Source organism: Corythoichthys intestinalis, chromosome 10, assembly GCF_030265065.1.
Source record: "Corythoichthys intestinalis isolate RoL2023-P3 chromosome 10, ASM3026506v1, whole genome shotgun sequence".
Taxonomy (NCBI): Eukaryota; Metazoa; Chordata; class Actinopteri; order Syngnathiformes; family Syngnathidae; genus Corythoichthys; species Corythoichthys intestinalis.
The window spans coordinates 7,173,752-7,185,879 of NC_080404.1; the positions used below are offsets into that span (position 1 = coordinate 7,173,752).

Genomic DNA, 12,128 nt, shown 5'->3' on the forward strand with positions numbered 1-12,128 from the left:
GACCTGGAGCAGTTGGCCAAAGAAGAATTGTCTAAAATATCAGCAGAGCATTCTAGAAATCTCATTGATGGATACCGGAAGCGGTTGTTCGCAGTTATTTTGTCTCAAGGTTGTCCTACCAAGTATTAGGCTGAGGGTGCCAATACTTTTGTCAGGCCCATTTTTGGCGTTTTGTGTAAAATGATGATTTTTTTTTTTTTTTTTTTTTTGATTTAAAAGCAAAATAAATGAAACTATTATTATCGAAGCATTTGTGATTTCAATCATTTTCTGAGAGAAATTGAGCATTATCTCACAGAATTGCAGCGGTGCCAATACTTTTGGCCAGCAGTGTAGAGGTGCCACTGTATCAAAAATTGGAGTGCTGTGAGGAGGGGTGCCAAAGATTGCAATTTAAATGGGTTCTGAGTGTTTTCAATTATGAGCAAGGGCAGTGAACGAATTAAACTTTTGTGCGATTGTATGCAGGTTTGAGCTAGTGAAGAGCATGCTGCCTGTCGAGCACCACAAGGCTCTAGCAAACATTCGCAAGACGGAGGCTCGTAGCCAGCGGAAGAAACAAGCGGAGAAGCAGCAGGAAGACTCAGACAGCGAAGACGTGGCTCCCAAAGCCCCTAATGACAGGTAGGACACCTCTTTGTCAGCTCGTGGTGGTGACGCGCCGGTCCAACTGAGACCTTGTTGGTTCGTCTCGCCAGTATTGAAGACATCCTGGCGGGGTCGGATAGCGATCTGTCAGAGTACGAAGTCAAGGCTGGGAGGAAGAAGAAGGGTTTGAAGCAGCAGAAAGGTCAGGCTTGGCTCAAAGAGGGAGAGGATGACGACCCGCTGAACTTCTTGGACCCCAAAGTTTCACAAAGAGTGCTTGGTAAAAAGAGGCATTCACAAGCTTTGGACAGCTCACTTAGTGCTTTTACGATGATGACCACCCTGGCTTGTGTTGTGTTTCCACCCTGGTAGCCACCAACCCAGGGAAGAAAAAGAGCGCCAAGGCGGAGCATGGCTTCAAGACGACGTCAGACGGGCGGCTGATAATCCGAGAAGAGGACGACAAAGAAGACCAGAAAGGTATCGGTCACCATCGTCAATGTTTGCAAATTTCCTCTAATAATGCATCACACTCTCTTAAAGATGACGGCGATTTGAATGATATTTTGGAAGAAGCTGGAGTGAAGAGTGTGAGTGTTATCCCCTCCAAAATTCAGTTGTTTTTGGCTTTGCACTTGCAATTTTTTTTTAACTATCGCATATTCATGTCACTTCTTTGTGTTTTTAGAAAAAGGCACAAAAAAGGAAACTTCGAGATGATGAGTTTGAAGATATGGACACAGAACCCCAGCTGAAATATAAAGGTAAACTAAAGTACATACAACAAAAATGCCCACGTCATCACGACGTGCTGGGCTGCAGAAACGAGAAAACATGAAGCTAGTTTGTCCAAATAAAACTAGGGCTGCAGCTTTCGATTATTTAAGTACAGGTAGTCCCCGAGTTACGACGTACTCAACTTAGGCGATTTTGACTTTATGTAACCGGAGTCTCATCTGCTATTTTGTCTCCAGTCGATTTTTGTTCGTTTTTTTGTTGCGTAAATAGTACCTTATTGTACCTCACAGTATCTTTCTTATTTTTTAATTTACTTTATTAACATGACGTGTTCTGTCTTCTGTGAATGTGAAGTTGTTCAGATTTACAGGCATCAAACAACGCAATGGTGCTTTTTGAAGGTTTTAACTTTTGACAATTTTTAAAGCTAACACACATATGTATGTACATTTATGTTCAAAACAGTACACATTTTAACAATAAAACTCTTATCACAAAGCAATTGTTGTTGAAACGTTCTAGTCTGATCAATATGTAAAGTTATTAAATTCAATTAGCCTAATTTGCCTAACAAAAGTCCACTAGCTTAAATGTTACAAATGCTAAACGATTTACAATTCTCATAGCTAATCCCTTCCACGTAACTCCACAAACTGTACCTGTAAACTTAATTAGAAATGCAGACACAAACCTGCAGTATATTAGCTGAAACAACTTACAGCCTTATGTGGGCCAAACCAGAGCGCAGCTGTCCTTTATCCATGTCAGACGATAGTCTACTTCTCTGTCATAAGGCGACAGTCCAGCCAGACCCAACGGTGCCACCAGAGGGCAGTGTATCCTCCATCAATAACAAACAAACAAAAAAAATACAATACTTTTCGGACAGTTATTTTGAGTCTGTTACTCAATGAGACGGCCGCCATATGTAAACAGAGCTTTTCCGGTGAAAATTCTTTTGAATAAATGCTTAAATTCCTGAATTCTTTATAGGTATGGATGTAAAACAGTCTCGATTCTTCGTTAAAAGCAGAAAAAAAAAAAAAGTGCAGTTAGCATTTATTTAACTAAAATAACTATACTATAAAAGTAACTATGAGCAGTTGGCTTTTATTTTGCGTAACTATGTTGAAGAATGATGCTAGTCTCTTAGCTCTTTGTTGTGATAAGGGGGCTGCCACAATGGCTTTTTTCTGTTGCAAATTATTTCGAGTAAATGCTTAAATCCCTGAATTCTTTATAGATATGGACGTAAAACAGTCTCGATACTTTGTTAAAAGCAAAAAAAAGTGCAGGTAGCATTTATTTTACGTAAATATTGCAAACTACTAAGCAAGTCTGTTTGTGAATGTAGCTAGTGGCCACCTTATGTAAACACAGCTTTTCCAGTGAAAATTCTTGTGAATAAATGCTTAACTCCCTGAATTCTTTATAGATATGGGTGTAAAACAGTCTCGATTCTTGGTTAAAAGCAAAAAAAAAAAAACATACAGTTAGCATTTATTTTATGTAACTATTGCGAACTATGATGCCAATGCCGTAGCAACTAATTTCACCCATTGCTTTTTTTCCACATTTCAAAATGCATGCATGGTACGAAAGATATAATAATTACCTTGAATCCTCGAACAAATCACTCCTGAGGCAATCCTTCCTGTTTGTATGCGGTACAGCTTTCGTACTTTTATCCTAAATCCGGCATTTAATGCTGCATGTGTTGCTGCGACCGACTGCGAATAACTGAAGTGGATTGTGAAATGCCTGGCCCCCTGCTTGAAAGTGTTACACAGTGGCTTGCCGATTCGACCCGTCAATAAAATTATGAATTCGATGACAAAGGCTTTCTAAGATTGCACTTTCAGAAGAGCATTAAATGCGAATACAAAATAAAATTCCTGAGTCTTTCTTCAAACTATGCAGAATTGCACTTTCATTTCACAAGAGCAATGCATGCATTTAAAAATAAATTTAAATACCTGAGCTTAGCTTAAACGGTATAAAAAAGAATAATAAATGAGGGTCTAAATACATCAAAAGAACAATTAGCTAACTTGCATAGCAAAGGTCCGCAAGCATAAATGCTATAAAATGCTCCGTTTTTCACAATGCTCTTAATAAATCGTTAAAACACATATAAACAGCTCAAACAAAAACGTATCTTAAGCTGGTCTTAACTGGAAGCAGCTGTAATCAGCCATCTTTAAGCAACACTAGGTAACTTTTCAACCTTTGTGAAATATTTTCATAATGGTTGTGACGATATGTTGACCAGTTGAATGACAACTCTTTTATATCTTGAGTGGGTCTGTATTAGGGCTGGGCGATATGGCCTTAAGTACGTATCACGATAAATTGAGCAGATTTACCTCGATAACGATAAATGACGATAAATTCGCCCAAGCAGACTGTTATATAATTTGAAATTTGAATCAGTGCATGGAATACAAATTTCTCCGTTTCTCGTCAAATTTATTTACCAGCTTTCAATTTAACAATTCCACATGCAGTCTAAACGTTAAGTATTAAAAAAAAAAAAAAATCTTGTAAACAATAAGAATTCTAGTGTGAACATTTATAACAGCTTGTATGACTTGAAAAATGTACAACATTATAAATATCAATATGATGACTGTGCAAACATGTAATTCTAACACAAATGACTTGCAGCTTTAACATTACACTTCAGACAACTTATTGGTAATGGCTGCTGTGACATAATTATTCAACACAAGTGTTTACGTCAAGGTTTCAGGTTTTTTTTTCCCCGAAACATTTTTTAATACATGCACCCCCCCCACACAGACACAACCAGATTAAAGATGTATTGCTCTGATGCCAATGAAACATTTAAGGTTTTATGATGGCAGAATAAAGCACACACATACAGAAAAATAGCTGTGGCCATTGATTGATTGATTGATTGATTGATTTTTATTTCGAGCAATAACAACAAAAAACAACAAGTATGGAAAAAATAAAATACAATAAAATAAAAATTAAACAATCATGATGAATGTAACAAAAATTATAACAATACATACACGTGTAGCTCGAAAAGGAGTGGGAAGAAGCCGAGCTTTTTGAGTCCCACCCCCATTTCACTCCAAAATTTCCATAGGAATGCAGTCACTTCCCTACAACAGCTGTACTAATCATAATGATTACATTGATAATAATAATAATAATAATAGTTGCAGTAATCATAATAACACCTATATATATATATATATATATATATATATATATATATATATATATATATACGCATACACACATATACATACACATCACTAATAATTCATGAGTAACTATTACATATGTACAAAATATTATACATAAGACATGTAATATTTCTACATACACCCAAGACTATTAAAGACCTCTTTCTGTATATCGTGACCAGACCTGATGTTTATACAGCAATTTGAATTTCTGAATACTTTGACACTGCTTATAATGTAATCCCAAACTGTTCCAGAGTTTTACCCCACATACAGACACGCAGAATCCTTTAAGAGTAGTACGAAATTTTGGTTGTGAAAAGTTGGCAAATCTTCTCAAATTATGAGATTGCTGTTGCACTGTAAAAAGACATTGTAAATTGAGGGGTAATAACTTATGAAATGCTTTAAATAAAAACATTGATGTGTTGTATTTCACAAGATCATTAAATTTTAACAGTTTTGATTGAGTAAATAAGTCATGAGTGTGATCTAAAAAACCCACTTTATGTATAATCCGAATTGCTCGCTTCTGTAATGTAATTAATGGATATAATGCACTTTGGTAAGTGTTCCCCCATACTTCGACACAATATGAAAAGTATGGGAGTACCAAAGTGCAGTATAAAATCCTAAGTGCATTTACATCAAGGTATTGTTTTGCTTTATTTATGATGGACAGGCATTTGGAGATTTTGTTTTTCGTGTATCTGATATGGGGTCTCCATGACGGCTTGTTATCAATTATAACGCCGAGAAATTTAGCTTCATTTACATTTTCAATTGGTAGACCTTCAATTGTTATTTTCAACTCAGAATTAGCTATTTGATTACCAAATAACATTGCCTTTGTTTTCTTAATATTTAGGGATAATTTATTTATATCCATCCACTTCTTTATGGCTTTTAGTTCCTTATTAACAGTAGTTACTAGCTCGCTATAATTATCACTACTATAGAATATGTTGGTGTCGTCAGCAAATAAGATAAGTTTTAATGCATTGGATATGTGGAAGATATCGTTCATATACACAATGAAAAGTTTTGGTCCCAACACAGACCCTTGAGGGACACCACAGCTAATGTGAAGTGGGCCAGATATGTTCTCGTCCATCTTAACATATTGTACCCTTTCTGATAAATAGCTTTTCACCCATTAAACTGTCATATTATATATAGTAGAGGAGTTCCAAAAAATCGATTATTACATGCATCGCGATTCGACACGTGACGATTCGATTACGATTCATAAAGGTTAAAAAACGATTATTTTCACTCCTAACAACGATCGTAGCGAAACGAAATTCAAGACACGTCTGCGGCCCGGACACCGTTAACGGACGCACACACAACGTTATGATGGATGCTCCCAGTTACTGGAAGATAAATTTACTCCTTTTTAAAAGACTGGAAAATAAATTTGTGTATATGGCAGGCAGGGCCAGAAGCCGGTCGCGCTTTTGTGCGCATTTTTAGAGCGAGAGGGGAAGAGAGATAGTTCTTTGCTCGTTGCTCCTTGCCTTTCAGATGACCAGCTGTAGTTTTAAGGCATTTCAATTAAAAAAAATATCCTGAGTGTGTTGCTAAGACCCGTGTGCATCTATAAGAGGTGAGTACAAGAACCCTCTTGTACTGTTTAGCCTTTATTGTTGTTGTTTTTGAGATGTTAATAGTTAGCGCCGAGCGCTAAGCTAATGAGCTAATTCGCTAACGTGTATTTCATATGCAGAACTTGTAAAACCATGATAAAGTACAGTGGTAACACTACAAACATGCGAAATAGAAAGAGAAGAAAGTGCGCGCGCTGTAATGAGTGTGAGTGTAGCAGTGTCAAGACCAGTTGAGATTTCCACCTGTTACTCCAAGAGGTAACACTGTGAAAACAAAGTATATTGGTTAAAAGAAGTCTTATTTCTAAAGACACTTTGTTTGTGTCCAGAAAATGTCGAATTCATTCCACCAGTGTAAATTTCATTGCATTGTTGAGAGAAATGAGTACTCCCTTTAAAATAGTTAAGCATTTTGCACTTTCTTGTAAAACGAAATAAATAAAAAAGCAGCTTAAGGGCAGCTTTTTGTTGTATGGGCATTATTCCATCTTTCCTGTTGAATCATAAGGATATTTTAAATAAATAATGGACATAAATTTGCTTGGCTGCTTTAGTAATCAGTGCTGCACGATGCATCGATAATCGTGATAACCGCGATAACCGTGATCATAGACGATATCGCGATAATCGATTAAAAATCGAATCGTGGCGTCCTGAATCGTAATCGAATCGAATCGTGGGGTGCCTAAGATGGCACACCCCTAATATATAGGCTTCACTGTTGGATTATACGTTAAACTGAGTGCTTTACCATCATGAAAGCTTTCAGAGAAATCACACAGAGATGCCAAATAACGCGACATAATGATTGCTACATGAAGTCCGTGCCCAGTCAACTCATTAATTTCAGCCGTTTCGACAAGGTTAGAGCCGCTATCCGACTCTTTCACGTTCATTTGTAGCCGCTGTTAGCCGCTAGAGTTAGCCTGTGGCTTGGCTACTATAAGAAAGCACTGAAAGCATCCTCTCCTGAAATCGTGAGAACCAGGGAGGACAGCGGGTTAAAGCCCGTCTGGAACCCGCCAAGAGTTTACTTAATGTCGGGTGAAAGTTTGGCGAAGCTAACTTAAGCCCGACTCCATCCCGTTTACTTGTAGCGTTAGCCGCTAGCGTTAGCCTACCGGGCTTCTCTTTGGCTTCTTGAAAATCACGTGACTCCATACGTAAGCACACTGTCTGCTTTCGTAAAGGGGAATGAACATAGCCGAACAACAGAGTCAAAGCGGGATGAAAAGACTATATTTTCTTATCAAATTACCGAATTTGCCGACATGGTCAAAATTACGTCGGTCATCGTGAAGAATTTCGGTGACGGTAAATTTTCGGTTTACCGTCCTGCTCTAGTCTGTATCACTTTCAACGGCACTAATTAACTTCGAGGAAGGTGGCAGGAATCCTCACACACAAAAAAATACAAATGTGCTGACTGCCTTACGGCATACGTCACGTCCCCCTTTTCTCATTCGGTATAAAGACGGAAGATGGCAGCGCAACAAAAGAGACAAATAGTTTTGTCCGAGGAGACAAAAAAATGAAAAAAGGAGGCTGCCAGGATAAAAGGACACTCAAGAATAAACATTGATCCGACTTTCACTCGCTGGCATGACACCTCGACCCGACCCCCCATCCCCCGACCGAACTCGTTTGGAGGGCCGTTGGGGGGATACAGTACAAAATCAAACGTTTCTACTTTCAACATCGTCATATGCTATTGTTAAGCCACAACTGGATTCATTACCTCATTACTATTCATCCTTTACACACCCGCTGGAAACAGAAATGTTGTTTAATCCAAAGGTCCCCATTTGCCGGGCCAGTACCGGTCCGTGGCGCATTTGCTCCTGGGCCGCACAGAAACAATAATTCATTAATGACCGCATTCTGGCCGAATTAACCTGTGCCCCTGTTTAACACACCAATATCCCTGTCTACTCTAGATATAATACTACAGGATAGATTAGAATGTCGTCATAGAAATCCATTGATTGGCTTGCTAGCAGTACATCTCGTTTTGTGTATATAATATACCTATGTGCGCCTATCCTCAGTAATAACGTATTACTAGGCCGCGAGCGCAGCACATTTGTTCCCGAAAATAATTAGCCCCCACACGAGGGAAGATGACTGGAAAACAGACGTCTTTGGGGATATTTTTTACGGCAAAAAGGGCACCTGAGGAGCCAGAAGATGAGTCTACAACCTCGAAGACCCACGAACTGCGAAGGAGTGGATTCGTGACCCGTTTGTGAATAAACCGAGTGATTCGAGCATATACAGTTGTGGTCAAAAGTTTACATACACTTGTGAAGAACATAATGTCATGGCTCTTGAGTTTCCAGTTATTTCTACAACTCTGATTTTTCTCTGATAGAGTGATTGGAACAGATACTTCTTTGTCACAAAAAACATTCATGAAGTTTGGTTCTTTTATGACTTTATTATGGGTGAACAGAAAAAAGTGATCAAATCTGCGGGGTCAAAAATATACATACAGCAGCGCTAATATTTGGTAACATGTCCCTTGGCCATTTTCACTTCAATTAGGCGCTTTTGGTAGCCATCCGCAAGCTTCTGGTTGAATCTTTGACCACTCCTCTTGACAGAATTGGTGCAGTAATTGGTGCAGTTCAGTTAAATTTGATGGCTTTCTGACATGGACTTGTTTCTTCAGCATTGTCCACAAGTTCTCAATGGGGTTTAAGTCAGGACTTTGGGAAGGCCATTCGAAAACCTTAATTCTAGCCTGATTTAGCCATTCCATTACCACTTTTGATGTGTGTTTGGGGTCATTGTCCTGTTGGAACACCCAACTGCCCCCAAGACCCAATCTTCGGGCTGATGACGTTAGGTTATCTTGAAGAATTTGAAGGTAGTCCTCCTTCTTCATTATCCCATTTACTCTCTGTAAAGCACCAGTTCCATTGGCAACAAAACAGCCCCACAGCATCATAATACCACCACCGCGCTTGACGGTAGGCATGGTTTACTTGGGGTTAAAGGCCTCACCTTTTCTCCTCTAAACATATTGCTGGGCATTGTGGCCAAACAGCTCGATTTTTGTTTCCTCTGACCACAGAACTTTTCTCCAGAAGGTCTTATCTTTGTCCATGTGATCAGCAGCAAACTTCAGTCGAGCCTTAAGGTGCTGCTTTTGGAGCAAGGGCTTCCTTCTTGCACGGCAGCCTCTCAGTCCATGGAGATGCAAAACACGCTTGACTGTGGACACTGACACCTGTGTTCCAGCAGCTTCTAATTCTTGGCAGATCTGCTTTTTGGTGATTTTCGGTTGAATCTTCACCCTCCTGACCAATTTTCTCTCAGCAGCAGGTGATAGCTTGCGTTTTCTTCCTGACCGTGGCAGTGACAAAACAGTGTCATTCACTTTATACTTACAAACAATTGTTTGCACTGTTGCTCTTGGGACCTGCAGCTGCTTTGAAATGGCGCCAAATGACTTTCCTGACTTGTCCAAGTCAATGATTCGCTTTTTCAGATCCATGTATGTATATTTTTGACCCAGCAGATTTGATCACTTTTTCTGTTAACCCATAATAAAGTCATAAAAGAACCAAACTTCATGAATGTTTTTTTGTGACAAAGAAGTATCTGTTCCAATCACTCTATCAGAGAAAAATCATAGTTGTAGAAATAACTGGAAACTCAAGAGAGCCATGACATTATGTTCTTCACAAGTGTATGTAAACTTTTGACCACAACTGTATGTGGAACAGGAGGATTAGCTTGTAGAGATCGCAAATGACAGCGACCTTAAACGTACATGTGAGACAACAACTTTACCGAGGTTCTGGATTAAAGTCATTCCGGAATATCCTGACATCGCTATGAGAGCATTGAAAACCTTGCTACAATTCTTCATTAATGCTTAACGTCAAGGTGAAGTCGTTAATGGTGAGAGAGCAGTGTGCAGTTGTTGTGTGCAGCTAACATGGCAGGATGTATCTGAGGACAACGTTTCTACATGCCCCTCCATGATCAAACGTAAGCTAATATTACTTTCTTTAGAGAAAGTTTGTAGTGTTTACTTTGGAATCGCTGCATTTGCGGCCATGTTTAACGTTACGTGCATGCGCAGAACGCATTGTTGCAATTTTTGATGGGTTGCAAAATTTGTCAGAACACCGGAAAAAAAGACCCAAATCACACCGGTCCGTGGTGCAAAAAAGGTTGGGGACCCCTGGTTTAATCCATCTGCAGGCGACCGGTAGCTCTGGATTTTACGACACTGTGCGCTGGCCCTCATGGGAAACGGTCTTCCTTAAGGCAAAACACAGCCGCTTTTGTCCACCTGCGTCGCTAAAATCGGTCAAAACTGAAAAGATACCTAGTGTTGCTTTAAATGAGTAATGTCATATTCATTGTGGCCACTAGGGGGCAGTGTATCCAGCCAAATCAATTACTACACTTTGCAGATGACACAAATATTTTTTGTTCTGGAGAGAATTTAAAGAAATTACAGGGAGATATTATGAATGAAATGGGTAAATTGAAAATTTGGTTTGATTATAATAATTCATCATTAAACTTAGGAAAAACAAAATTCATGTTGTTTGGTAATGATGGAAGTAATTAACAGGCATTTATTTCTATTGAAGGTGTGGACATTGAGTTTCTGAAATCAAATTTCATGGAGTTATTGACTAAAAAATCCATTGGAAACCACATATTAAATATTTGCAAAATATCAAGGAGCATTTCAGTAATAAATAAAGCAAAATTGTTTTTAGATTTTGATTCTCTCTATATTTTGTACTGTTCTTGAGTTCTTCCTTATTTAATTTACTGTGTGGAAGTCTGGGGAAATACTTACAAAACCTCACTGCAAGCTCTAACTATTCTTCAAAAACGAGTAATATGTGTTATTCATAAGAAAGAATATGTGGACCATACTCATTCACTTTTTTTTGATTCAACGATTTTAAAATTTGCTGATTTGGTTCATACCAAACAGTACAAATTATGTTCAAGGCAAAAAAAAATAAATTGCCTGGTAATATTCAACAATTGTTTAATTTAGAAGAAGCGTATTATAATCTAAGAAGGACATTTAATTTTAAAAGGATTAGGAACAGAACAACAATGAGAGGTTTCAGCAATCATTTTGTGGAGTAAGGATATGGAATGCTCTGAATGTAGAGTTAAAAGAATGTCAAAATATTTATCAATTCAAGGGAATGTTTGAACAGTCAATAATTCAGTGTTACATGTGTGAATCTATGCAATGATGGTTTTTGAAGTCTGTATTTATCTTTTTGCGTTTACCTATTGATTTATTTTGTTATATTGATATGCATGTACAGTTTTGAATCATATGGAGGTGCGTCTTATGTATAAATTTCATTGTATTTTGAATGTGTAGGGGTGGGAACCTTATAAGCTATGCTTCTTCGCACTCCTTTTCAGATGTTTTTATTTCAATTAATATTTTTTGTGTGGATTATTTTGTTTTAACACCTTAAATAAATTCAATCAATAAATCAATCAATCAACAATAAATGCAAAACAAACCATTATAATGCAACTCTAATTTAACGAATTCTCGAAATACCCAAATTTGATTCGAAGCTTTTTTTCCTAATCAAAATAATCGAATTAATCGATTAATTGTTGCAACACTGAATAAATCCACAAATAAGACGCTTTGTTATAGTAGCCGCAGGATTAAAATGGAGAGAAATAATTGGTGTCTTATAGTTTGAAAATTATGGTATTTATTTTGAGAATTTGTGCATAGTATTTCTATTAATTTAAACATTTTTATTATATGATATTTCTCTCAATATTTTTAGCACTTAAATTGAAGTCATCTTGTTTTTACTCAGCCGGCGGTTCGGGCATTCACAGACCTCTGGGACGCAACACAGACTTTGGATCTGAGTACAAGTCAAAGGTGAAGAAAGCAGCAGGGATGAGCACAGAAAGGCCTAAGTATGCATTAATAACGATATTTATT

The 12,128-nt window shown here is 37.9% G+C and overlaps 1 protein-coding gene across 1 annotated transcript in view; it reads left to right on the forward strand.

Annotated features, from left to right (window-relative positions):
• Positions 1-12,128, forward strand: part of rrp12 (ribosomal RNA processing 12 homolog) — a 52,312-nt gene that overhangs the window by 36,632 nt on the left and 3,552 nt on the right. The window contains exons 27-32 of the mRNA XM_057847957.1: positions 469-624; positions 699-868; positions 961-1,068; positions 1,132-1,178; positions 1,277-1,352; positions 11,998-12,065. Coding sequence (XP_057703940.1) covers positions 469-624; positions 699-868; positions 961-1,068; positions 1,132-1,178; positions 1,277-1,352; positions 11,998-12,065 — 625 coding nt within the window. The remainder of the gene's footprint in view (positions 1-468; positions 625-698; positions 869-960; positions 1,069-1,131; positions 1,179-1,276; positions 1,353-11,997; positions 12,066-12,128) is intronic.